Below are 26,775 nucleotides of genomic sequence, written 5' to 3'. Positions count from 1 at the left end.
ATTTATAATTTATTTCAAAAATAGCATAAAGTTTGGACACTTTTCTAATTAACTTGTCTCTGAATAAAGCAAAAAGGACAAACTTACATTTTTTTGTATTGAATCTCCATCACTCTTTAATAAATATGAGAAACAAATTCAGAGATATGAAAATATTCATATGCATTCTTTGTTAAACTTTATTAATCTAAAGTCATCATTTTCAAGTCTTAAATTGCACATTTCCATTATCATTATGAAAATTTTTAAATGGCATTTCGGGGGCTGGAAAGATAGTACAGCAGACAGGACACTTACTATGTACATGGCTGACCCAGGTTCAAACCCAAGAACCTCAAGTGGTTGACCATCTCCAAGAGTGATCCTTGAGCACAGAGCCAAGAGTAGCTCTGAGCAGGGCTGGGTGTGTTCCACAAGAAAAAAAAATCTGAGTGTAGATTACATCATTGAGTCTTTAGATGGTCAGCCTTTGATTTCTTTGTGGGTTTGGTTTTTTTTGGCGGGGTGGGGGGGTTGTGTGTGTGTGCGCTGGTGATATTTTTGGCATAGCGTAAGAGAAATCTGGAGCTAGCAAGAGAGCGCTAATGAGGAGAAAGAGAATCCTGTAGCATTTAAGGGCTCTACCTTCTACCGAGTTGAAAAAAACAAGGTCTCAGTTCCTATGCAGCAAAACTTCACAGGACTTTTGAAATTATGTCCTTATGGCTGAGAAGGTTAAACAAAATTTCAACAAATCAAGAGAACATTTTGTTGAATTAATAAAAACAATCGACTCAACCAGGTTTATAATTCTATGTTTATGTAAAGATTATAATTATACTTTAAAAATAACTTCTCAAGGTTTTTAGCTTGTGTTGCTTTTCCTTTTACACTTATTATACTGAAAAAATAATCTAAATTTGAACAGTTTTTTTAAAGAAGGGCTAACTTTAATTGGATTTAGTATCACCTAAATTTTTATCTAAAATCAGATGTCTAGAGCAGTGAGCTTGTGTGGATTAAAAGAAACAAAATTCCATGAAATTAGTCTAATTCATTTTTACTACTTAATTTCTTTCTTCCACTAATGATATTAAAAATTAAATTAGGACAGCTGGCATCTTTTAAGTCTTGATTGCTTTAATCACAGAAAGATGATTTTAGTGAAAGAATATGAAAAGGAAGTGTTTCTTATGTGATTAATACATGTCCCCAGGGGTACAAAACTAGTTGAATATAGTTTCCTGAGAGCAAGCAAGAATGTATAAATAGGTCAGTCAGATACTTAGCAAATGAGTAATGCAAAGCCTTGCACTATAAATTTTGACAACCTCCTAACATTAAAAATCTTATCAAGTTAATTTAATGTGGTCATTCTCAGAAAGGTGGTATAACTGCAGTTATAAAAGTGTTTTCCGTCATACCTGATCAGATATTTTCTGCATTGTTTATAATGGGATAAGCTTAAAAAACTATTTAATAACTAATAACAAACAACATTCTTGATATTTTATTTTATTGTTTTGGGGACACATCTGATGATGCTCAGGGCTTTCTCCTGGCTCTGAGCTCAGGAATCACTCCTGGGAAAGCTCAGGGGACTATATGGGATGTTGCGGATCAAACCTGGATAGGTTTTATGCAAAGAAAACCCCCTACCTACTGTACTATCACTCCAACCCCCTAGATTCTAGAATTTAAAATAGAATATGATTAGTTCAAACCAACCAAAAGTGAATGAATTTTTTTTCTTTCTAGTAGCATTATGTGGGCTGGAGCGATAGCACAGCAGGTAGAGCGTTTGCCTTGCACGTGGCCCACCCGGGTTCAGTTCCTCCGCCCCTCTCGGAGAGCCCAACAAACTACGGAGAGTATCTTGCCCGCATGGCAAAGCCTGGCAAGCCACCATGACGTATTCAATATGCCAAACACAGTAACAAGAAGTCTCACAATGGAGACATTACTGGGTCCACTCGAGCAAATCAGTGAGCAACGGGAGAACAGTGCAGTGCAATGTAGTAGCATTATGCACTCAAAACACTTTGATCTCTTTAAATATGTGTATTTTCTTTCGAATTTAAATTTAACAGAAAGTGTTTTCTTATGTAACATATATTATCTTTAACTTTTAAAATATAGGAAGATATGTCCACCCAAACCAGGTGTATATACAGAAACTAACAGAGACACTGAAAGAAATATAAGGTATGATGACATATCTGTATCTATGAAATGGTAGAAATTAGAAATGTTATTAGAACACATAGAAATTTAAAAATTGATAATATAATTCATTTTATGGCTAACTTCTATGTCAGTAATAGTTTATATGCACCTACAGAATTTTTTTTGTTCCTAAGCTTTATATAACGAAAACAATCAAAATTGTGTGAACATAAATAATAGAATAAGATCAATCCCCATAAGACAGGGAAATACTTGTTCTGCAAACAGTTTTGTCAGACTTGGTTGTACAAGGTTCCACCCACCTCCACCTGCAGAAAAGTTTCACAAATTATACTGTAGTTTTGGGGTAGCATTTCCCCATGACAATCTTGATTTATTCTTTTGCTTTACAAGTTGCTGTACTTTTGTTTTTTAAATACAGTATGTACATGTGCATAGATGCTTGTGCATGTATGTGCATATTTTAAAATGACTAATCTTTAACACAGATAGACGTATATTTAAGTATCATGCACAACACAGAAAACATAATATAAAATATATTATTTTACTTGGGAGCTGCCAATACAAGTCTTTTGGAGAAACTGTAGTTATTTCAATGAGCACTAGATGGCAGGGCCAATACCCACATGAAACGATGGAGTGCATAAGTGAGTGTGTGTGTGTGTGTGTGTGTGTGTGTGTGTGTGTATGTGTGTGTGCATGTGCACATGCATGTGCAGCACAAAATGGTTGTGATAAGAATGTTTTGTTATTCAGTTAAATTAATTTTACTGAAAAAGTGAAAAAAACAAATGATCACAAAATGAGTCCACTGTCTCTGATGTGTGTTTTTGCCCTTTTTGAAGGAGCCAGGATCTTGAGAACATTGTCAAAGTGGCCACTTCGCTGAAGAAAACTGACAAGGGGTGAGATGTCTGAGCCGTTGAATTTAGTCTTTTCTTTTTGTGTTTCAAAAGTGCCTAACCAGAGTCCTTTAAAAGTTCCAGATATGAACAGAATTCCAGTATTCACTGAAAAGTAGGAAAAACTCTCTCTCTCTCTCTCTCTCTCTCTCTCTCTCTCTCTCTCTCTGTCCCTCTCTCTCTCTTGCTCTCTTTAAATTTTATTGAATCACCGTGAGATGGTTACAAGCTTTCATGTTTGGGTTACAATCAAATCACACAATGATCAAACACCCATCCCCCCACCAGTGCACATTTCCCACCACCAATATCCCAGGTATACCCCCCCTTTCCCACCCTCTCCCTGCCTCCATAGCAGAAAATACTCCCCATACTCTCTCTCTATTTTTGGGCATTATGGTTTGCAATTCAGGCACTGAGAGGTTATCATGTTTGGGTCTTTATCTATTTTCAGCACACACCTCCCATCCTGACCGGTTCCTCAAGCCATCATTTTCTTAGTGATCCCTTCTCTATTCCAGCTGCCTTCTCCCCTTTTCTCATAAGGCAGGCTTCCAGGTATGGAGCAATCTTCGTGTCCCATGTATCTACTATCCTTAGATGTCAGCCTCATGTTATATTGTTTTATACTCCACAAATGAGTCAAGTCCTTCTATGTCTGTCCCTCTATTTCTGACTCATTTCACTTAGCATGATACTGTCCATGTCTATCCATTTATAAGCAAAGTTCATGACTCATCTCTCCTAACAGCTGCATAGTATTCCATTGTATAGATGTACCAAGTTTCTTTAACCAGACATCTGTTCTAGGGCACTTGGGTTGTTTCCTGATTTTGGCTATTGAAAAGAGTGCTGCAATGAACATATAGGTACAGACGTCATTTCTACTGTGCTTTTTTACATCCTCGGGATATATTCCGAGAAGTGGTATTGCGGGGTCATATGGAAGCTCATGTGGATATGGGGGAAAACGGACACCCCTTCACTGTTGGTGGGAATGCCCACTAGTCCAGCTTTTCTGGAAAACAATGTGGATAGTCCTTCAGAAGCAGTGTCTCTTGACAAGTGTGGAACTGATTCCTAGGTACTCTGATAGCACAGCGGGTAGGGCGTTCGCCTTACAAGCGGCCAACATGGCCGACCCGAGTTCGATTCCTCCGCCCCTCTCGGAGAGCCCGGCAAGCTACCGAGAGTATTCGATATGCCAGACACAGTAACAACAAAGTCTCCATTGGAGACGTTACTGGGCCCGCTCGAGCAAATCGACGATCAACGGGAGGGCCTTTACCTTTACCTTTACCTGATTCCTCCATATCCTCTTCTGGTGATTGTACTTATTCCCATGACTCCCTGCTGGCCATGATTTCACCTCATTGCAAGTTTTTAGTTTTTTGTTTGCTGCTGGCCTGGATTTCTACCTGTCAATTTCTTCACCACCCATCTAGAAAGTCCCAGCCACAGTTAACATCCCTCTCAAATATGCCAATTCTTGCCCTTCCTCCTTTCATTATGGCCAGCTCTCCTTTCTGGGATTCTTCTTAGTGCATCCTTTTCCTCTGTGCAGTATCAGACATGTATAAATTAAATGTATGTATATATGTATGCATACACTTATATGTGTATATATGTTTATCCAGTTGAAATGTATACATACCCGTCCCTTATACATAGATTATCCAGATTTATGTATTATAACCTTCCATATTTCTTTTCCCTAGGCCATTACCACCCACCATAGCAGCCCGAATTTTCTTTTTTTTTCCTTTGACCCACACCCAGGGGTGCTCAGGGCTTACTCCTGGCTCTTTGCTAAGAGTTAACATCTGGTGGGGCTGGTGAAACCATATGTGGTTCTGGGGGCTGAACCCAGACTAGCTGCATAGCAGACAAGCACACTACTGTGCTCTCTCTCTAGCCTGCAACCTGAATCTTCTTTCCAAAATTATGTTGAAGCAATCATTCCACTGACTCTTCAAAGCCAATTAATTATATATAAAACATTATGCAAGGCCATTGCTACTCTATTTTGGCTTCAAATATGTTTCAAGTTATTTCTAATTTCATCTTTATGTTTACTCTACATTCAAAACCAAGTTAAACAACTTTAATTCTACATGCCTTTGTATGCCATTCTGCAGTCTTTTCCAGTCTTGAGGCCTTGACAATCCCCTCAAGCCCTACTCATTTTTCAAGATCCAGATCAAACATCATCTTCTCCATTTGATTTCTGACTGGCCTAGTGAGAGATAACCTCTGCCTCATTAAACTATCAAAATTCCTATTTTCATGTTTCATAATAACTAATCTTATTTAATGTTGTTTCATATCTTATTTCTTATAACACTTTAATATTTCCTAAAAAATTCATTTTTCTTATTAAGTACTGAGCCTGACATGGCACTTAGTGCATAGGAGATGTTCAAATAATAAATTTTTATGGAAAATAATGACAGTCAATGAGAAGACTTGTAGACCTACATGATTTGTAGTTGAATGGCATCTTATTAAGAATATTCTTGCTTTAAAAATTTAGCATTACTAAAAAGGGATGGAATTAGGTCATTAGGGATTGTAGTCACACCAAAAGTATTGAATGGAAGAAATAAACAATGCTAAACTCTTCTATGCAAATTTATAAATAAATAGGAACGTTGGCTTCAGACAAGGCCTGTAGAAACTGTCCTGAAAGCTTTATTTCAACTTTCTTTCATCTAAGTGTCTAGATCTTTGATTTTTATTTTGGTTTGAGATTAACACTTCACTTTTAATAGGGAGTGGACAGGTTATTTGGTGGGTGATTGAGGTGTTTGAAGGAGAGCTAGGAGTGCAATACTGCAGGGAAATTATGGTTTGGCTCAATCAAACAAATGCATTGAGAGCTGTGGTTATTTAATTTTCCTGTTCCTTCTACCTAACCACACACAGATGCATTCTTCACAGGGAGAAATAGTTGCTCTGACAGGCCCCAGGGGAAATGTCTGTTGTATTGATATAGTCCAGCACTATGGCAGAAAGCCATCCATAGGGACTAGAAATAGATTATTTATCCAAGCTGTTCTTTGTAACACTCCTTTGGGAAATAGATGTTTACTCCTATCTGATTAGAAACATTTAATTTATTTCAAATGCTATGGTGAAACTTAATATCCAAAGCTTTTATCAGTTTAAGGTCATTTTAAAAGCTCAACTTCTTTATTCAGAGTACAGTCTCCATTTTATGTAATTTACAACAGAGTATCTTCTCATGATTTATGCTAATTTTCTTGTGATAACAGAAGCAACCCCAAATCCTGGTTATCTTGTTATTGTGACTCACACCAACCAGTGAGAAAGGTCAGGACTAAAATTTACAGGATTCTTAGGTTTGCTTTTTGCCTCTGGAGACATGGACAGATTGAAAGGTAGAGTTGGAAGGTAGAATTTCAAGCCTGAAACAACAATGGTGCATTGTATCAGGAGACTGGATAGTATTTGTCCTACACAAAGACAGACCGTTAATTTCTTTCAGGGTTAATAGCTTTGATATTGTGTATTTATTCTCAGCTTTCAATTTTGCCACTGACTGTGTAATATTGCTTGAAAGACGTCATCATTATGTTGAATATTAATCTAGCATGCTTTTAGGGTTTTGAAGAGCTCTCTCCCCGCAGTTATTCTGGGGAGAGGTTGTGCCGGGCATCTTCATAACTCCTCATTGAGCCAATGAGTCTGCCTCTCTAAGACTGAGCCACAGTCTTGCTATCTCTAAATGCAGTTTAAGAAACAAATATTACAACATTTATTACCTGGAAAAAATGGTGTTTTCTAGAAACTGTATATTATATGCTCAAAATTAAGTGAAAGCTTAGAACTTTTCAGGCATCAGACCAGGTACTTTGCATTTCATTAGCTTATTCTTTTCCAAGGTGGACACAGTTAGTACAAAGAGAAAGTTGGGGCCTGGAAAGTGAGGCAATGAGAGGTTGTATGACTCATTCTGAATCTCAAGCTAATGGTGGTGAATCTCGAATTCAAGTCCAGGTATCCCTGAATTGGGAACATGACTGTATATCTACTAAATTTCTGGCCCTCACAATCATTAATCAACATTAAAGATGATTTAAGGGGCAGAAACAGTAGTACAATGGGTAGGGTGTTTGCCTTGCATTCAGCCAACCTGGTTGGACCCCTGGCAAGCCATCGGGTTCCCCAAGAACTGTCAGGAATGTTTTCTGGGTGCAGAGCCATCAGTGAGCCATGGGCATCATTAGGTGTGGCCCAAAAAATAAAAACAAATTAAAAAGATGATTTAAGAAGAACAGAAAGAAAGTGTGAGAAGCATATGATTCTAGAGTAGGAAGAAGGGAAAATCATGGCTTATGAACTGAAAAACTGATGAGGAAGTCAGGGGAAGGGGGTGCAAAGGAAGTAGACATAAAAGTTGAATTTTCTTTCACTTTTTGCTACGAAGAGCAAACAGGAACATCTACACCCACCACTAAATTGCCAATGTCTCTCAATCACAGTCCACTGGACGCCCTCCCCCATCCAATGACTCTGCTTCTTCCTCTGCCAGTAACCGCAGTTCCAAGGGCTTGTTTTTATGTGACTTTATCTGTTCCCTTGATTTGTTTCTCTGTATCCTACATTTGAATGAGAACATTCAGCACTTGTCTTTATCTTTTTCACTTATTTTTCTCACTATGGAGAGTTCTTAAAATATTAAAATACCATTTATTCTGTCAATTTTACATCTAGATATCTATGCAAAGTAAACAAGCATACTAATATAAAAAAAAAGACATGCATAGCCAGAGGGATGGTACAGGGGTTAAAGCACTTGCCTGGCACACAGCTGTCTCCAATTCCATCCCTCACATATGTCCCCCAAGCACCACCAGGAGTGATTCCTGTGCTTAATTCCAAGAGTAAGCCTGAGCACCAGTGGTTGTGTCCCCAACCCCCAAAATAGCAAAAGAGAACAAAACAAAAACTATCAAGCACAAGATATATGCATACCTTGATCCATTTTAGAGCTTTTTAAATAGCTAAGATCTGGAACCAATTTGGGTTACTAGTGACAGATGAGTGGATAAAGAACTGTGGTATATCTACACAAAAGAATAGCATGCTATTGCAAACAGAATTTTTAAGGTGTAGATGACATAGGTAGATTGTATTATATTTCAGAGAACTTGGAAATAATTGTTTTAAGATCTGTCCTTTGACTGTAGACACAATTTGTACTGATATAAGATTTTTTTTTCTTCCAAAAGTGAAGAATTAGATAATCTTATCAAGATGAACAAAAGTTTGACCAGGTAAGATTGTTAAATGTCTATTTAAAGATTTTTGTTTTCTTTTGTTTTGTTTGGGCTGGAGTGATAGCACAGTGGGTAGGGTGTTTGCCTTGCACGCAGCCAACATGGCCGACCCGAGTTCGACTCCTGCACCCCTCTCGGAGAACCTGGCAAGCTACCAAGAGTATCTTGCCCGCATGGCAAAGCCTGGCAAGCTACCCATGATGTATTCAATATGTCAAACACGTAACAACAAGTCTCACGATGGAGATGTTACTGGACCCGCTCAAGCAAATTGATTAACAACGGGAGGACCGTATTATTACCATATTTGTTTTTTGGGGGGGCTATACCCACCTGTGCTCAGGGCTTATTTCTGGCTCCGAGTTCAGGGACCACTTTCAATGAGAGTGATCATATGTGGTGCTGTACATCAAACCTGGGTCAGATGCATGAATGGCAGTGCCCTGCCCATGATATGATCACTCCAGCCCCTTTGCTTTTTATTAAATTGCATATTGTGAATTCACATGGGTTTTCTTCAACTTTGAGTATGATGACCCATGTACTGGAATAGTAAAAGATATCCCACACATCTTTTAATGAAAGTTTAGAAAAATTATCATTATCCCATCATTACTATGAATGGTTGTTAAAAATATGAAGATGCTAATATTAAAGTGAATTTGTATAATTTATATTTGTATAATACAATATATTTGTATTTGTATAAATATTTGATTATACAATTTATATTGTATTTGATTATATAATCACATTGCTCTTCCTGAAAATCTGGTGAAATAGTGTCAATACAGAATGGATTTGGCCACCAAATATTACTAACTTTACTTGTACAAATTACTTTATTAGTTAATAGTTTTTCTTGCTTTTAATGGGCTGGAGCGATAGCACAGCAGGTAGGGCATTTGCATTGCATGCGATGGACCTGGGTTCGGTTCCTCCGCTCCTCTCGGAAAGCCTGGCAAGCTACCGAGAGTATCCCGGCCACACGGCAGAATCTGGCAAGCTCCCCGTGGCATATTCAATATGCCAAAAACAGTCACAAGTCTCACAATGGAGATGTTACTGGTGCTCGTTCGAGCAAATCGATGAACAACGGGAGGACAGTGCTACAGTGCTTTCTCTTAATTATAATGCATAATTTAAAATTATTGTGATTAATATTTGTGTTAAAATATATGACATTTTAGCAAGCTTTCTGTTGCTTTGCATAGTAACCTGCTAGGCAAGCAGGTGCCAAAGAGGAATAGAAGTGAAGCAAAAATTAGATGAGTTAATTGAACTGAAGATCAAAAGGTGTGTTTTTATTGTCATTCTGACAGCAATGACACATATGGCTGACTGTCAGCAACTCACTTAAAATTTGTGCTTTTCTGTTTTCTCATTATAAAGATAAGAGATATTAAACCAAAAACCACAGAATTAATAGATAGTACAATGGGTAACATGCTTGCTTGCCTTGCCTGTGGCCTATCTGGATTTGATACTCGGAATCCCATATGGTCCCCTGAGCATTGCCAGAACTGATCCCTGAGTGGAGAGCCAGGAGTATGCCCTGAGCATTGCCAGGTGTGGCCCCAAAATGGAAGGAAGGAAGGAAGGAAGGAAGGAAGGAAGGAAGGAAGGAAGGAAGGAAGGAAGGAAGGAAGGAAGGAAGGAAAGAAGGAAGGAAAGAAGGGAGGGAGGGAAGGAGGGAGGGAGGGAGGAGGGAAGGGAGGGAGGGAGGGAGGAGGGAAGGGAGGGAGGGAGGCTCAGCAGGCAGGGGTGAATGCAGGAGTGACTGTATAAAGCATAGGGTTTATGCCCTGGCAAAATGACCAGATGTTTCTGAAATCAATTTTGAGCCCAGAATTACAGGCCATTTCCAGGAGATACTAAAAATTCAGATTTCTGTATTCATGATATTTTTGTAAACATTGATTTGCATTATAAACAAACACCCTCCATGAATCCAAACAGTACATTTGGGTACCTATTGCAATTTATGGATTCTGAGTTTATATTTTTAAGGTCCACTTCTATTGTATATTTAAGATCCACGTCTATGTATTTATTTTTACTGAGGTTAATCAATATATAACATATAAATCTCAGTTGTATAGTGTAGTGATTCAGCATGTGTTTATGTCACGACATGTTTCCCACGATAAGTGCAGTTAGCACCAATCACCATACTTATTCACTATGTGAGTGTGTGTGTGTGTGTATTATGCAAACTCTTGAGATCTGCTCTCTTAACAACTTTTAAATTTATAGTAGAGTAAATTTTACTGAAATTTAACTTTTAGGTTTGTGAACATTTACCTATTTGGAATAAAGCAATTTTAAGAATTATGGCTCAAATTCTTTTGTTTGTTTGTTTTATTTCCTTGGGTGAGGGCACACCTGACAATGCTCAGGGGTCACTCCTGGCTTTTCACTCAGGAATTACTCCTGATGGTGCTTGGGGAACCATATGGGGTGCCAGGGATTGAACTGGGTTGGCCACATGCAAGGCAAGTGCCTACAGTCTGTGCTATAATATCCAGCCCCCACATGAATAAAATTCTTGGAGCTGGAGTGATAGCACAGCAGGTAGGGCATTTGCCTTGCACATGGTCAAACCGGGTTTGATTCCCAGCATCCCAAATGGTCCCTTGAGCACTGCCAGGAGTAATTCCTGAGTACAGAGCCAGGAGTAGACCCTGTGCATCGTCAGTTGTGAGCCGAAAAGAAAAAAAAATACTTCATCAACTGCTATTTCATGTGTTCTTGCATGGTTGGTGGGGAGGGGTTGGATACTCCCAAGTGATGCACAGGAGGCCTGGGGTCAACTCCCCATAAATTAAGGTGTTGGTGGATGGCTGCTGCTAGGACCTTGTGGTGCCAGTGGCCACAAGGTCACCCTGGTCACACCCACGTGGCACCTAGCAATGTGCTTCAACTGCCATACTGTCTACTGCCCCCTCCTCTCTTAAATGCACGTTAGTTTGTGTTTTGCTAGTGGTAGTGTCTGTTACTATTACTCATAAGGTTTTTATTTTATATGTTTAAAGAAATCAGGGTCTTGATGGTCTCTTCAGAACAAGTCCAACGACAGAACAAACAGAGAAAAGGTAAGTGCAACTGCCTATAACCAGAAAATATGATCTCTTCTAAGACTTGTTTTATTCTTTTAGACACTAACTAGTATGAAGTTATATCCTTTGGCATAAAAATATACTAACAGATGAGGTAGCTCTTTCAGTATTGTGTATTTAGTTCAGACATAACTACTCAGAAGGGTTTCTGCTCTTCCATTCATTATAAGTAAATGAGCAATTCATTAATGTTTATTATATCTGACCTTTCAAGACACCATACAATTTTATTTCAGCATGCAAGATACCATAGAACTTTATTTGATTTATTTTATGTGAATGTCTTTGTGTTTTACAGAGCCAAAAGTCTTGAAAGTCTCATCTTTCTGAATGCCCAGAAGGACAAAGATGGCAAAGGGTAACCTTTGAGTAGGACTCTCACAGGATTCTTTGATTACCTGCTAAACTGCTATATACAATGAGTCTAAGTCATTTCTTGGAAGAAACCTTCCACTCAGAATTCAGGGTCAGGCAGGCTGGTAGAACAGGGTTAGGACATAGCATACCACACTATAATTTTGTGTTGACAGGGCCACCAGCACATATTTGGTGACCCTAAAATGCTAGAGACCTTGATTTCCTCATCGCAGAATAAAGCTGTGACTTGGATGATCGCCAAACTTTCTTTCATGCATAAAAATGAAAACATTAGGTTGCTAATTAGAAATTACTACTGTTAAAGTAGTGGACTATAGTCTGACTTAAAAAATGAATCTGTTAACTCTAACACATTTGGTGCCAGGAGACTAAACTTTCACCATTGTCTACTTAATAATGTGCTAAGGCACTCTGGTTGGAATCTTAGCTGAGGAATTTTGTAAGTATAGTTAAGATATATTTGTAAATTTCATAAAGTTAATATAAATACTTTTATTTATTTATTTCATATTATAAAAATGGTTGATGTATAAGCAGTACTGAATTCAGAGCATTTAAGAAGCTAATTTCTAATTCTAGACTGACATACTAGAAAATTCACTTATATCATTGATATTGTCTTTCATATTGAAAGAAACCAAACCCTCAGCACTTTCATGAAAGAAAATCCCAGAACGGTCAAGAATAATAAAGGGTAAGAATCTATGAGATAAGTACTTCTTTTCTCCAGTTTAGCTATTTGCATTGCATTTGATTTGTTATTAAATTTTGCCTTATAAGATGATTATTATTTTTATTGTCTTATCATTTTTGGGGGGGAGTGAGGTAGTTAGCTCACATCTGGCTGTGCTCAGGACTTCATGCTCAGGGATCATTCCTGGATCTGTGTTCAGGGATTACTCCTGGAGGGATTCAGAGGAGGCCATATATAGTGCTGGTGATTGAACCCAGGTCAGTTGATTGCAATACAAGCACTTTATCCACTGTACAGCCTCTCAAGTCCCTGTATTGGTTATCTTTAAAAGACATTTTTCTGTCCAATCTATGTGCCAAAATGTATTTTAGTTTTCTAAGTCAATCTGGACGGCTGAATCTTCAGCCTTCTCTGATATAGAATATTTAGCAAAACCCATATAGTGAAAGTTGTCTATAACAATTCTACAAGTATTGAATGCATAAATAACATGTTACTCTATTTAATGTAAAAAAGCAAGTATTATTACAGGTGAATATTTTCAAATGGAGAACAGATGGAACAGGAAAACCTTGAATTGTCTGTAGATGGTTACAAGAGTTTCACAGGAAAAGTTAAGATTTCCTGTTTATAAAGATTCCAGAAAAAAATTGACATAAGATTTTGATGTATTTCCTCCCAAGAAATCAAGATCTAGAACCAGTTACCAAAGTGAACACTAGTGCAGACAATGCTAGAAGAGGGTGAGTATTATTTTGGTATTTCTGAATCTTGGTTATTACTTCCCAGAATCATGTGTAATCTTTTCAGTGATTTCAGGGATCACATCTTTGACTTTGTCTTTTCTCTTATATGTCTAATTCCTGGGCTGGAGCGATAGCACAGCAGGTAGGGCATTTGCCTTGCACGCAGCCAACAAGGTCTACCTGAGTTCGATTCCTCCGCCCCTCTCACAGAGCCCGGCAAACTACCGAGAATATCTCCCGCATGGCAAAGCCTGGCAAGCTACCCGTGACATATTCGATAGGCCAAACACAGTAACAACAAAGTCTCACGATGAAGACGTTACTGGGCCTGCTCGAGAAAATCGATGAACAATGGCAGGACAGTGACAGACTAATTTCTATTGCCTTGGTCTTCACCTTGAAAATCTACAGTATTAGATTTATATTATCTCTAAATTTATATGTGGACAGAGCCTGATAAATTTTTAGAGATTAACTTTGATTATCTTGGTAGGAAATTTTTATAGTAAAAATATAGTACAGAATGAGTATACTTATGTGTATGTATGTCACTCACACACACATATATATATATGATGAGAGAATGAACTATGAAAATACTCCAACACTGATCTAAGCTTTTTTCTAAAAGAGGTGAATACCTTGACAATGTTATCAAAGTGAATACCAAAGAACATCAAAGTGCCACTGGGTAAGACTTTGAATGTCCTTAAACCTGATTCTTATAAGATAAAATAATTAGTATTTTATTAGTGGCCATAAGCTAAAATAATTGTATTGCAATATAATAAAATATTTTGCTATGTTTAACTTCATAACCATATTTTATTATCATGAAAATAGATAGTAATGGTGGATCTAGTTTCTAATAGTGTGTAAAATCTTTCAAGAATTCTTTCAATGTTATTTGCTTTTCTCCCTTATTTGGAATTTTAAGTTATTGTTAGGAATGAGTTATGGAATTGAATTTGTGTCTAAAGAAAGCACACTCTTGACATTTTTGAAGTGAATCTCTAAATGACAATACATAGCCAAGAGAGACTTGGTTAAAACTCCTATAAATCAACTTCTCAAAGAACAAGTGGTCTCAGAAGACAGCCCATGGAGGTGGCTTGTCAGGAATAGACCCTAGCAGCGAAAAACTTTACACTATTGTTTTTCCAATTTGAGATTATGTTGACATGGCAGTAATACTGAATCAAGATACTTTTGCCATCCTCTCCTGCCAATTTTTTCCCCTCTCCTGCCACTTTTTGTTTCTGATTGTGGAATTTGGTATTACTCAATGCACCTTACTGGGGAAGTATGTGTCTCTCTCCTGAAAAAAAAATGAGTCAATTGTCTTACCATGTAAGGAAATTTGTCTTTATTACTCACCTTGGTCTAATTATATTTTTAAAAGCATGGAATGTGGCAATAATTGAGTTTATATGAAGGCACCGCTATTCAAATACTTGTTTTTTAATAATATTGTTAAATTATTACTTTTATTGTTAACTTTTGTCATTGTTTTAAAACAGAAGAATGGACAAGCATATCTTATTTGTTGATTAGAATTTTACATTATGTCTGGATCCAGTATAGAACATTAATTTAGAATACATCAGTGCTACAATTTGGAGTAGGTCAACAAGGTCCAAGAGCAAAGCTGATTTCATGTATACTTATCCAATTTGAGAATAAAACAAAATAAATCCCATGTTTTTTGTTAACAAATAAAGAAACTTAATGGTCTTCAGATCAAGGTATAAGAAAACTTTCATTTATAGTTAGAGCTTTAAAATTTCATTGGTATAGAAATTATATATTTTTTGCTAATTTTTTCTAATTATGTTTACTGGAATAGTCCTATTTTAATGATGTTTATTAAAGCTCATTTCTTTATTCAAAGAAAACAAGACCTCAGTGGACATATTAAAGAAAATCCTGAAACAAATAAAAATATCAAGAGGTAAGACACTGAAATATTTTTTTTAATTTGACCTTTATGAATACATTGGAATTCTTCGTGTTCGTATGCAAATAAGTAAATTAAAATTCAAACCAAAACTGAGACCTCTTTTCCCCATAGCAAGTACACACCATAGTAAGCAATGCTACAAATGATGCACAGTTGCTATCTCTTGCATTATCTTTTGGGGTAAAGTTTGCTACAAGGTAGATTTTGAGAAATTAAATGAGAATTATCTACTGAGATATATGATTTATTTTTTCATATGTTTATATGTGTATATGGATTAAATTTCAGTCTGAAGTAGAAAACTGATATCTTATGTCTATCAGATAAAAGTTCCTCTTAGATACAGCTGTTTTGTTCAATTTGAGCCTTTAGCTGATTGGATGGGCCCACCCATGTTAGAGACACCTATCAGCTTTACTTAGTCTGCTAATGCAAATAGTGATTCCACCTAAAAGCATCATCTCAGAAACACTCATCATAAGGTTTGACCAACTCTCTGGGCACCCTGTGACCCAAATCAAGTTGACACAAGATAGATGTGTTAGTTCATGTGTATATGTATCAGTAGTGTGTGTGTCTATGTGTGAGAAGAATATAAGTGCATGCATGTGGAGATGTAGTGTATGAGTGAATTTTGTGTACTTGTATAATGCAACTGTGTTTAGCACATGTGGTGTGTATTAAATGAAGAGCTCAGCAAAGTGTACTTCATAAAAGAGTTGTCCTATCCTTGAATTTTCAAGTAAATCTGGAGAGCTTATGTTCTCTTTCCTTTTATTTTTGAAAAGCAGATGAAATAGATTTGAAGCTTAACTGGTTAGCGTGTTACTGAAAACAGTATACCAAATAATTCCATGTGGTTTCCTTTGAACTCCTTTCCACTTCGTTAATTCAGTTCATGATATTATTAGTTGACTCTAAAATGTGTCACTGATGTCTGCAGGCCTAATCAGCACAGCAGAGTGTGAGCTCAGGAGTTGAAATGTGCTGTGTATGTCAGGTCTGTCCTCAGCACCACAGCACAGCATATGAGGGACACTGTGACCAGTGGACCTAAGATTGAGACAAAAGCACTAATTTCCTTGGCTCCCTGGGTCATTCAGCAAGGTAACCTTAGCGGATGCGAAGAGGGAGCTTAAAAGCTCAAATTCTGACTCTATTACTGGCTAGCCATCTGCTGGTTCAATGTTCTTATCTACCGAAGGATCATGCCTTTATCTTTTCTGACATATGATAGTTAAAAATCATCATTAGTAATGACAGAGAATCAGATGAATTATGTTTTTTTAACTTGATGATTTTGATATTGTTTAACTTATGTTGCCTCTCCAAAAGAACCAATCTGTATAATCCTTTCCAATTTTTATTAGAGTACTTCAAATCATCGTCTGTTTTTATCATGTGAATGTGAATATGGGAAGATACTTGTGCACATGTTTTTACATACATACAACATTTTTTGTGATTCTTGTGTATTATATCTGTATGTGTAAGAGTGCAATGTTTGTGCCTATGTATGTAAGTGCATTTGGTTATGCACCTGTCTATGAAAATGTATGAGTGAGGCTCCATATATGTGCAGATATGTTTGTGTATAAGAGTGTGCCTATTTTTTTATGTATTAGTACATGTACACATTAATGTTTGTGTGTGGGTATATGTGTAGTTTGCATGTATGTCCCATGTATATGCACACCTCCTGAAAACTTTTAGGGATACTATTTGTCATTATTTCCACATATTTATTCCACATATCTAAGTTCTATAAATCTTTTAAAAGTAAAATTAGATTATGTTCCATCCCATAATGAAAACTTTCAATAATTTTACAATTTACACATAATAAGATTATACCTATCAATTGCCTTGCACTTTTTCAATAAAGTTCGGCCACATACATCATTTCTCCCCGATCCAGATTCATTTATGCCTTCAGACTTCATTTCATTTCATTTCATTTCATCATCCTGTTTTTCGTCGATTGCCTCGAGCAGGCCCCAGTAACGTCTCTTTCATCCTAACCCTGAGATTATATTCAAGGCTCTTTAGGAGAATGAGACCCATCATTTTTACTGGTATTTGGCATATTTGGTATGCCACGGGGAGTTTGCCAGACTCTGCCCTGTGGGCAGGCTACATTTGATAGCCTGCAAGTTTGTCCAAAGTAGGAACAAGATAATAAGATGTCATAAAAGATGTCCTGATAAGATGTCGCGCGGCCGACTTCTACTTGTGCTTTTCCTAATTTGAGGTTCTCTTCCCCCATATTTTCACCTTCAAAAATCAGTGAAATTTGATCACCAAATATAATAAAGTTACCAGCCACAAGTACCATAACCATGAAAATTTTTCTTCATAACATATATTTTTCTCTGAACTTATATTTATTTATGTGTTTGATTCTGCCTTTCCTCAAATCAGAATGGAAGCTTCATGAAGGGTAAGCCTCTCTCTTCAGTATTCACTGTCATCTTAGCACTTGAGGTCCACAGAGGTTTTCCCTAATTATTGCCACTTGGAAATAAATCCAGAATACTGAAAATATACTATGAGGCAAGGCTTTACAAATTTATATCTCAAATATCATTGTACACCTTACATTAATTAACACACTCTTCTTTGTACACTTTATGAATTTTGATAAACTAATACATAAACTAAAACTGATACTTAAGGAAATCAGCTTCTTGACAATATAACCAAAGTATTGTAAACACTTAGTGACTGAGTTAAATTTTGGCCAATAAATCACAAGTTTCTGATAAAATGATCAGAGTCAATTTCACTACCATTCCAAATATGCAAATCAGAAGTAACAATGGGAATTGGGATTTTTTTCAGTCTGCAAATACAGAAACAGGTACCTAAAATTTTTTTTCAGGTTACTAGCATTCAAATGTCACATGATTTGTTACTTTGTTACATTATTCGCTGTAAAAAGGTACAGAGTTTTATTGCTGCCTTTAGCCTGGATATAAACATTCTCAGACATCTGGATCAAGTGAAAATTTGCATCAGCATCTGTTTGTTCTAACTACCTGTATATTTGATGTTCTGTAGAAACTTGGTGATACAGTTTTAGAGCATGGATAAGCAGTGTAAAAGTACTTTTCAGTGGAATTTCTTTACCCCTAGTTTCCTCTGAAGATCATAGGAATTCTGGGTGGGGCTGCATGTATGTAAATGTAAATACTTATGAAAAAATAAATTCCAGTAGAATCTGAAGCAGGATATACTAGTGACAATAAATACTAGCATGTCTTCAGTGACTGTGGAATTTCATAATACAGTAAATGTGGTCCCTCTTTCAGACTACTATAGGTTTTTATATCCCTAAAGTAGATTAAAATGTAGTTGTTGCCCACACAACTAAATTTCACAATTTTGATACACCACTATAAATACTAAAAGCAGATACCAGGCTATAGAATCATGGAATTTAACAAATTGCTATCTTCATTTCAGTCCAGTATAATGAAAAGAAAATCTGCTAACAAGTGTTAATTTACAAAATACAAATTCTGCAAAACTGATTTAAAATTCCGTAGCCTGTTGGAGGTTGATATGAAGAGGATGTGCCTTCTGGATTGTTCCATGAGCACTATATTATTGACTTTTACAAAATGTTTAGTGTACTATCAGAGGCTAAGATCATTGCAGTAAATGGATCAAAATAAAGACAGTGTGTAGTATTATCTAGGCTTCATGGTTCCAAGATTAAAGAATTATCTCCCTGTTTTTAAGATGTATAAATCTTTATATACTCCTGTAAAGTTGGTTTTAACAATTTAAACTCTTTTTCAGCCATCTCAGTGGGTATTTATACAGTTTTTGAGTTTTAATTGACAGTTTTATCCACTTATCTGCTTGTTATTAACCTTATTATTTCTTCTATGTATTAAAGGGGCCAAAGCCTTGATAATCTCATCAAAGTGACCCTTGAAGAAAAGAGAAGTAGCCCACGGTAAGGATTATGTCTTGATCTATCTTCCTTTTTTTATCTACACCAATTTATGACACTCAGTAGTAAAACATTTGAATTGAAAACTGAAAGTCCAAACTATTACTTCCCAGCTTGATGTCTTTCAGTAAATCTCTTAAACACCCTTAACCGAGATTTCTTTGACTATAAAATCAGAACCATATTTTCAGTCTATTTGTTGCTTGATTGTTCTAAGAGTCAAGTGAAGTAATAGACATAAAATATATCTTTTTAATTTGTTTTTAAAATAAAACAATTCTCCTTCAATGCAAATATCTGGTTCATACTCCCTCATCTCCCACCCTCAACAAAAAAAGAAAGAAGAAAGAAAGAAAGAAAGAGAAAAGAAGTCCTCTCATGTGATCTATCAAGAACAGGTTTCACATTCTTTTATACTGTTGAGTTTTTCTAGAAATTTCTTTCTTTCCTCCTTTTTCATTTGTTCACATCCAGCGGTGCTCGGGGCGTAATCCTGGCTTGTGCTTAGGGATCAGCCTTAGCAGTGGTAGGGGATCAGAACTGGTGCTGAGGATTAAACTAAGATCAGAAGCATGCAAGGCAAACACCTTAACCTTATACTCTGCTTGTCTTCTTTATGCTCTGCTTGTCTTCTTTGCTTCTTTATGCTCTTCTTCTCCTTCTTCTCCTTCTCCTCCTCCTCTTCCTCCTCCTTCTCCTCCTCCTCTTCCTCCTCCTCCTCCTCCTCCTCCTCCTCCTCCTCCTCCTCCTCCTCCTCCTTTTTCATGCTCTGCTTGTCTTCTTTGCCTCCCATGTCATTCTTTGCATTCTGTTTTGTGTTATTATGATTCTCAATGTGGCTATTTTGTGCTACATTTTTAATAGATAACAAAATGCAAAGGTTAGTAAGAAAATCATGATGGGTTTTATGTTCAACTACCTTACTATAGTCTAAGACAATTATGTGTGTCTGTTGAAAATCACTCATCGACATCTATTGCTAACCAAATGTGTGTAAAGTTTGCACAGTGGTTACAAACTGCACACCAGTTTGTCAACAGTGAATGTCAACTGTTTTTGACCACATCTGCATGGCACTAAGATTAGTTTCTATTGACTGGGGAGATAACTCAAAGGGCTGGAGTACATGCCTTGCATTCATGAAGTAGGGGATGGATTCCCAACACAAAATTGTACACTCAGAACCACTAACAGTGACCCCTGAGCATCAAGCCAAAAATTGGTCCTGGGCACTTCTGGGTGTGACTCCCCTAAACCAAAAAACAAAAAACAAAAAAAAGCCTCTTCAATTGTATCTCATGATGAAGTGACATCATCATAGAAAATAACTACAGGGGTGAGGGAAGGAAAGTCCTTCAAAATAGTTCTTGCAAATTGTTATTCTTCTAAATCTTTTTGAAGAAAAAAGTAAAAACATGGAAATTATTAAAATACATATAAAATCTATGTATAGCAATAGTATTCACTAGAATAGAGAGCAGGTAAGAACTTCTGGCAAATCCTTTCAGTTATTGCATTGATTTTTAAAAATTAAATCTTGCCCTAATTTATGGGCTTATTTTGAGAACAAGTAAGGGACTGAGACAATATATCAATGATTTAGATGATAGGAAAATTGTTTTTTTATGACTAGGGAGATAATTCAAAGAGTTGACACATGCTTTGCAGATGAGACCCCCAGATTTGATCATCAACCCTGCATGATCCTCTCAGTACCCCTGGGAGCAACCCCCAAAGTAGCATACCTGGGGTAGCCCTGGGATACTGCTCAGTGTGAATCTCCACTTAAAAAAGAAAATTCTTCTTTTTAAATTAATGGCATACTCTGGTATTGATTTTTTTTAAAAAGTTAGCAAAATGCAACTTGAGTACATATATCCTTCAAATTAAAATATTGACTTGATTTAATTTCATCATTACTTAGCATGTTTTTGCTTTTATTGTATAAAGTTCCAAGGAGTGTGATAACCTCATCAAAGTGAATCCAAGAACAGATAAAAATGTACAAGGGTAAGATTTAATACTTTTTTGTTTAGTACTAACCAAGTTTGAAAACATAATTATTAAACCATCATTTCCGCAGACTAACACTAAATTTCAAATAATTCAAGAAAAATCACCCAGCCTCCAAGACAAGCTATCTATTGGTTCCTTGGTTTGAACTATTTTCTCATTGTCAAAATGAGGAAATCAGACTAGGTACTCCTAGCGATTTCCAACATTGATTTATTCAGTAACCCAACAAGATAGGGGTTAGGGTATTGAGCTTTAAATTCCAGCCCTACAAATGCTATTTATGTCAAGAAACGAATATCTCAGTTTCTGAGTTTTTGCCTTGTGAAATCAGGTAATACTTCCTCTGTCATAGGATTAATTTGAAGATTAATTCATGCAAATTATGTAAATCATTTAGAACAGTACATTATGAATTTTGGAAACCATTACTGTCCATTATTTCTATGAATCTGTAATTAGTTATATATACTTATTTACCTTATGTATGTGTCAATGCTCAGAAACTATAACTCCTAAGGATGTCACTGTCACTGTCGCTGTCACTGTCCTCCCGTTGTTCATTGATTTGCTCGAGCGGGCCCAGTAACGTCTCCATTGGAGACTTTGTTGTTGATATGTTATAATAAATACTTTTTAATAAAATAAATGTATTATGTTTGTCTGTAGCACTGTAGCACTGTCCTCTCATTGTTCATCAATTAGCTCAAGCAGGCAATATTTATTTATAGCAAATAAAACGTTTTTATAATGCAAATGTTTGATAGGTGCAGTCACATGAGATAAACTGATCACTGATTTGATCCTTTCTTCCATATTGTAAAGGGGTCAAAATCTTGACAGTCTCACCAAAGTGACTCCTGAAATGAAGAAAATTAAGCAAGGGTAAGGTTTATTGAATTGTTCTCTCTCTTCTTTTCTTCCTACTTAACTTAGCAAATGTCATCAGCCACACATGCTGGGGGAAAAGGCAGCTCAGATAGAGAAGGGAGCACCAAATAAAGGGTGTTGGGAGGATCCTCCCAAGATGGGAGATGCATGCTGAAAGTAGACTATAGTCTGAAAATAATTGCCACTCAATGCCTCTTTTGCAAACCACAGCACCCAGAAAGAGAGAAAGAGAGAGAGAGAGAGAGAGAGAGAGAGAGAGAGAGAGAGAGAGAGAGAAAGAGAGAGAGAAAACAAAAGGGAATGCCCTGCCACAGAGGCAGGGTGGAATGGGGGGATGGTGGGTGGGAGGGACGCTGGGATCAGTGGTGGTGGAGAATGGGCACTGGTGGAGGGATGGGTACTTGATCATTGTATAACTGAAACCCAAGCACAAAAATTTGTAAGTCTACACCTGTACCTCATGGTGTTTCACTAATAACAATTAAAAAAAAAAAGACTCACATGCAAATACTTGCAAAAAAAAAAAGAAAAAAGAAACTTGATGTTCAAGTCCCTGCCAAGGGTCCTGGACTTTAGTGAAGAGAGAATTTTTTTATCTTTTTTTTTTAATGTGTGAGTACTGCTATTTATTCAGCCACTGATTAGCTGACTGAATTGGGCATGAACTCCACCTTACTTTTCCTTCTCACAATCACGACCATTTGTCGATTGCCTCAAGCAGGCCCCAGTAATATCTCCTTCGTCCTAGCCCTGGGATTTTTAAAATAGTGCCATATTCAAGGCTCTTTCAGAGTTAGGAGAACGAGACCCATCATTGTTACTGGTGTTTGGCATATTGGGTACGCCACGGGGAGTTTGCCAGACTCTGACGTGTGGGCAGGTTACATTCGGTAGCCTGCCAGTTTGTTCAAAGTAGGAATGAGATAATAAGATGTCGCGCTTACGGGAGCTGGGTTTTATAGTCTCTGAGTCTTGGCCGTTGATGGGATTACACAGCGCCAGGGGGCCAGTTGGTGGGTGTGACCCCTGCCTACTGGAAGGTGGAGGATCTGGGTGGAGGATGCTCAGCCCCGATCTGAGCAGGCTTGGAAATCTCAGCCCCAGGACCTGCATGCCTTTGTTCCTCTGCTGGTACCTTCATGCATCTGGAGAGTGGTCTCAGCATGGTGGTGGCTGGTCCTGGAGGTCTTCGGCTGCCAGAGCCCTGGTCGGGGCGGGGAGGGAAACTCAACCCGCTCCCCTCCAAGGGGCCCCGGCGAGGACAGCCAGGTGTGGGGGCAGGAGACTGTGCCTTTCCTTCTCATTTTTTATAATTTTATTTATTGAATCACTGTGAGAGCAGTTACAAAGTTTTTGGGTCTAAGTCTCGGTCATACAATGAAACACCCATACCTTCACCAGTGCCCATTATCCACCCCCAACAACCCCAGTATACCCCCATCCCACACTCTCCCCTACCTGTGGGGCAGATGATTTCCACATTACTCTCTCTCTACTTTGATTATATTCAATATTTTGACACCAGACCCACCATTATTATTTGAGATTTTACCCCAACACTCAGATCTGCTGAAAAGAAAACCGTAGACAATTTGTTTTCTATTGCTGGTTATGAATAACATATGATGTTGTGTGGCTGCAGTAGTGGCTGTGCGCTTTTGAAATTCCAAAATTTTAACACTTAAATCTGAAGGGATTTCTGCCAAAACCTGCTGGGTTCCAAAATTTGCTCCTGCGTTTTTGGGATCATGGCCGTTAAGCAGCTTGATCAGGAGCCAGAAAGGCCGTTCATGGGCAGCGACTCGGGGCCTCGTTGGGACGAGGAGGAAAAGGACCAGCTCCCCCCCATCCCACAAGGCCCTGTGCGTCTCATCACTGAGGGCCTAAACCTGACTGTCCAGTGGCCTCTGGCGTATGGTGGCCACCAAGCTGGCTAGGGGGAAGCAGGCGGAGAGACAATACTCTTCCCCCCTTGGGGTGGCCCAGCGACAGTAACCTACTGTGGGGTCCAGGCGCATTTCTGCCAAAAATCACTGGGTTTCGAGATTTGTTTCTGAATCTCTTGGATTATGGCCGTTAAGCAGCTTGATCAGGAGCCAAAGAAGCCATTAGTGGGCGATGACTTGGGGTCTCCTTGGGGTGGGGAGGACAGGACCGGCTACACCCCCATCTCGTTTGGCCCAAAATGTCTCATCACTGCGGACCCAAACCTGACTGTCCAGTGCCTCTGGAGGATTGCGGCCACTGGACCACCAGGGGAAACAGGCCAAGGCACAAAACCTATTCCCACCTGGGTTCTCCCAGTGCCGATAACCTTCTGCAGGGACTGGACGCATTTCTGCCAAAAACCACTGGGTTTCAAGATTTGTTTCTGAGTCTCTGGGATCATGGCCATTAAGCAGTTCAATCAGGAACCAGAGAGGCCATGCCTCCAGTTATAGAGCTGAGCCGGAGGTGGTTTGTGGGTGTGTTTCCCACATACCTAACTTTTGGCCATTTACTTTCTTGGTAAACCTTGCCCCAAGTTTTTGGGGTCTGGCCAAAGGCACAGCAGCAATTTTCGGGTATCTGGAAGTCTGAAGGTGCCATCAGGCTGCAGATGCACTCGCCTCACAGGTACAGATTGACCTGCTGCGGCACCATACCCCCAAAGAGAGAATTTCTTAAGACAGGAATGATCTCTTACAAATATGGGATTTGAGTTCCAGGTTTGGGATTTTCTCTAAGCAAACTGGAATCCCCAGCATATGAAATATTGCCCTAAAATAATTTCCCAGAGGGAAGCAGTCAAGAGAAAGTTTTCATTGAAGAAATCTTATCCTTCATTTATTTCCTTTTTTCTATTTTTCCTTTTGACTATTACTTTTTATTTTTGCTTTTCCCCCCTTTGTTGGTCTTCACAGCATTAATGGTTAATTTATAGAAAATATCAAAGCAATTATCCATTGGGTTGAACCTACAAATTATTGACACTCAACAATTGTGATCCTCTAAATTTTAATTTCATATAGTTAATCATGATAGAATATACTAATGCACATGAGGGCATATGTTTGTTAAGATTACAGGTTAATCATAAAGATTAATTATAAGTGGTCTAAGGGCTGGAGCGATAGCACAGCGGGTAGGGCGTTCGCCTTACAAGCGGCCAACATGGCCGACCCGAGTTCGATTCCTCCGCCCCCTCGGAGAGCCTGGCAAGCTACTGAGAGTATTCGATATGCCAGACACAGTAACAACAAAGTCTCCAATGGAGACGTTACTGGGCCCGCTCGAGCAAATCGACGATCAACGGGAGGGCCTTTACCTAAGAATCTGGGATTTTTTTCTTTTTGAAATATATAGCTTATTGCCCAATAATAAGGTATATTAAATTTATTGTATAGGCCTTTGGTGTTAATAGGATTGATATGAGGTTCTTTGTGATGATAAAAAAAAGATCTCTGAGCTATAGTTGACTAGTTGAGTGTTTAGAAAAAAAATATATATATATATCGTCTGAAGCCTTACTTGTCCTGATTTAGCACTGCAAAAAGAATGATTCTAAAGTGATTTGAGTAATACTTCAGAGTTAGATGTCCATGTTATATATATTTCCTAAATTTGCGTTTCTGAATAATTTTAAAAATATTTTAAATTGTTTTTAAATAAAGTTTTATATTTTTATTTTTAAGGAGAAAGGGGAAGCAAAGAGAAAGTAGACATCATAAATAATTTACTTTTCATGTTCCAGGGCCTGTCTCCTTGGCTTAAGCTCTTTAGACCCACTTGCTTTCATCCTTTACTCAAACCTTTTCTCATCACTCAGAAGACAGGCAGATGAGATTTTTGTTGATCACTATTTTTAAGGGCTGGAGCGATAGCACAGTGGGTACGGCATTTGCCTTGCATGTGGCAAACCCAGGCGACCCGGGTTCGATTCCTTTGCCCCTCTCAGAGAGCCCGGCAAGCTACCCCGAGAGTATTTCGCCCCCACAGCAAAGCCTGCCAAGCTACCCATGACGTATTAGATATGCCAAACACGGTAACAACAAGTCTCACAATGGAGATATTACTGGGCCCACTCGAGCAAATCGATGAACTATGGGAGGACAGTGACAGTGACAGTGACTATTTTTAAGGGTTAGAGTGATAGCACAGCGGGTAGCCTTGCACACGGCTGACCCGGGTTCGATTCTTCTGTCCCTCTCGGAGAGTCTGGCAAGCTACCGAGAGTATCCCACCTGCCTGGCACAGACTGACAAGCTCCCCATGGCGTATACAATATGCCAAAAACAGTAATAACAATTCTCACAATGGAGACGTTACTGGTGCCTGCTTGAGCAAATTGATGAGCAATAGGATGACAGTGATACAGTGATACTTTTCTAATTTTTGAGGTGTCAGGAATAGTGGCAATGCTCCATTGCTGATTTATATTCCAAACCCTGAATTATTTCTCTATAGTGATGATTAAGGTTTAAATTGGCAAGAATAATTTGATTAAGCATTAAGGTTGAAAACTGACAGGGACAGAGAAATAGTACAGAGGGTAGGGAGCTTGCCTTGCACGTGGCTGACATGGTTTTCATTCCCAGCACCTCATATAATCCCCTGAGCACCACCATGAGTGATTCCTGAGTGCAGAGCCAGGAGTAGC

The 26,775-nt window shown here is 38.1% G+C and overlaps 1 protein-coding gene across 1 annotated transcript in view; it reads left to right on the top strand.

Annotated features, from left to right (window-relative positions):
* The window catches only part of SCEL (sciellin), an 86,691-nt gene that overhangs the window by 30,932 nt on the left and 28,984 nt on the right, over positions 1 to 26,775 (top strand). Inside the window, exons 10-22 of the mRNA XM_056109976.1 lie at positions 2,119 to 2,184; positions 3,015 to 3,074; positions 8,327 to 8,371; positions 11,410 to 11,469; positions 11,792 to 11,851; positions 12,506 to 12,565; positions 13,249 to 13,308; positions 13,943 to 14,002; positions 15,203 to 15,262; positions 19,176 to 19,235; positions 21,183 to 21,242; positions 22,071 to 22,130; positions 25,482 to 25,500. Coding sequence (XP_055965951.1) covers positions 2,119 to 2,184; positions 3,015 to 3,074; positions 8,327 to 8,371; positions 11,410 to 11,469; positions 11,792 to 11,851; positions 12,506 to 12,565; positions 13,249 to 13,308; positions 13,943 to 14,002; positions 15,203 to 15,262; positions 19,176 to 19,235; positions 21,183 to 21,242; positions 22,071 to 22,130; positions 25,482 to 25,500 — 730 coding nt within the window. The remainder of the gene's footprint in view (positions 1 to 2,118; positions 2,185 to 3,014; positions 3,075 to 8,326; positions 8,372 to 11,409; positions 11,470 to 11,791; positions 11,852 to 12,505; positions 12,566 to 13,248; positions 13,309 to 13,942; positions 14,003 to 15,202; positions 15,263 to 19,175; positions 19,236 to 21,182; positions 21,243 to 22,070; positions 22,131 to 25,481; positions 25,501 to 26,775) is intronic.

The sequence above is a fragment of the Sorex fumeus genome, unplaced genomic scaffold (assembly GCF_029834395.1).
Source record: "Sorex fumeus unplaced genomic scaffold, SorFum_2.1 ptg000008l, whole genome shotgun sequence".
Lineage (NCBI taxonomy): Eukaryota > Metazoa > Chordata > Mammalia > Eulipotyphla > Soricidae > Sorex > Sorex fumeus.
This window is presented reverse-complemented; position numbering and strand designations above follow the sequence as displayed.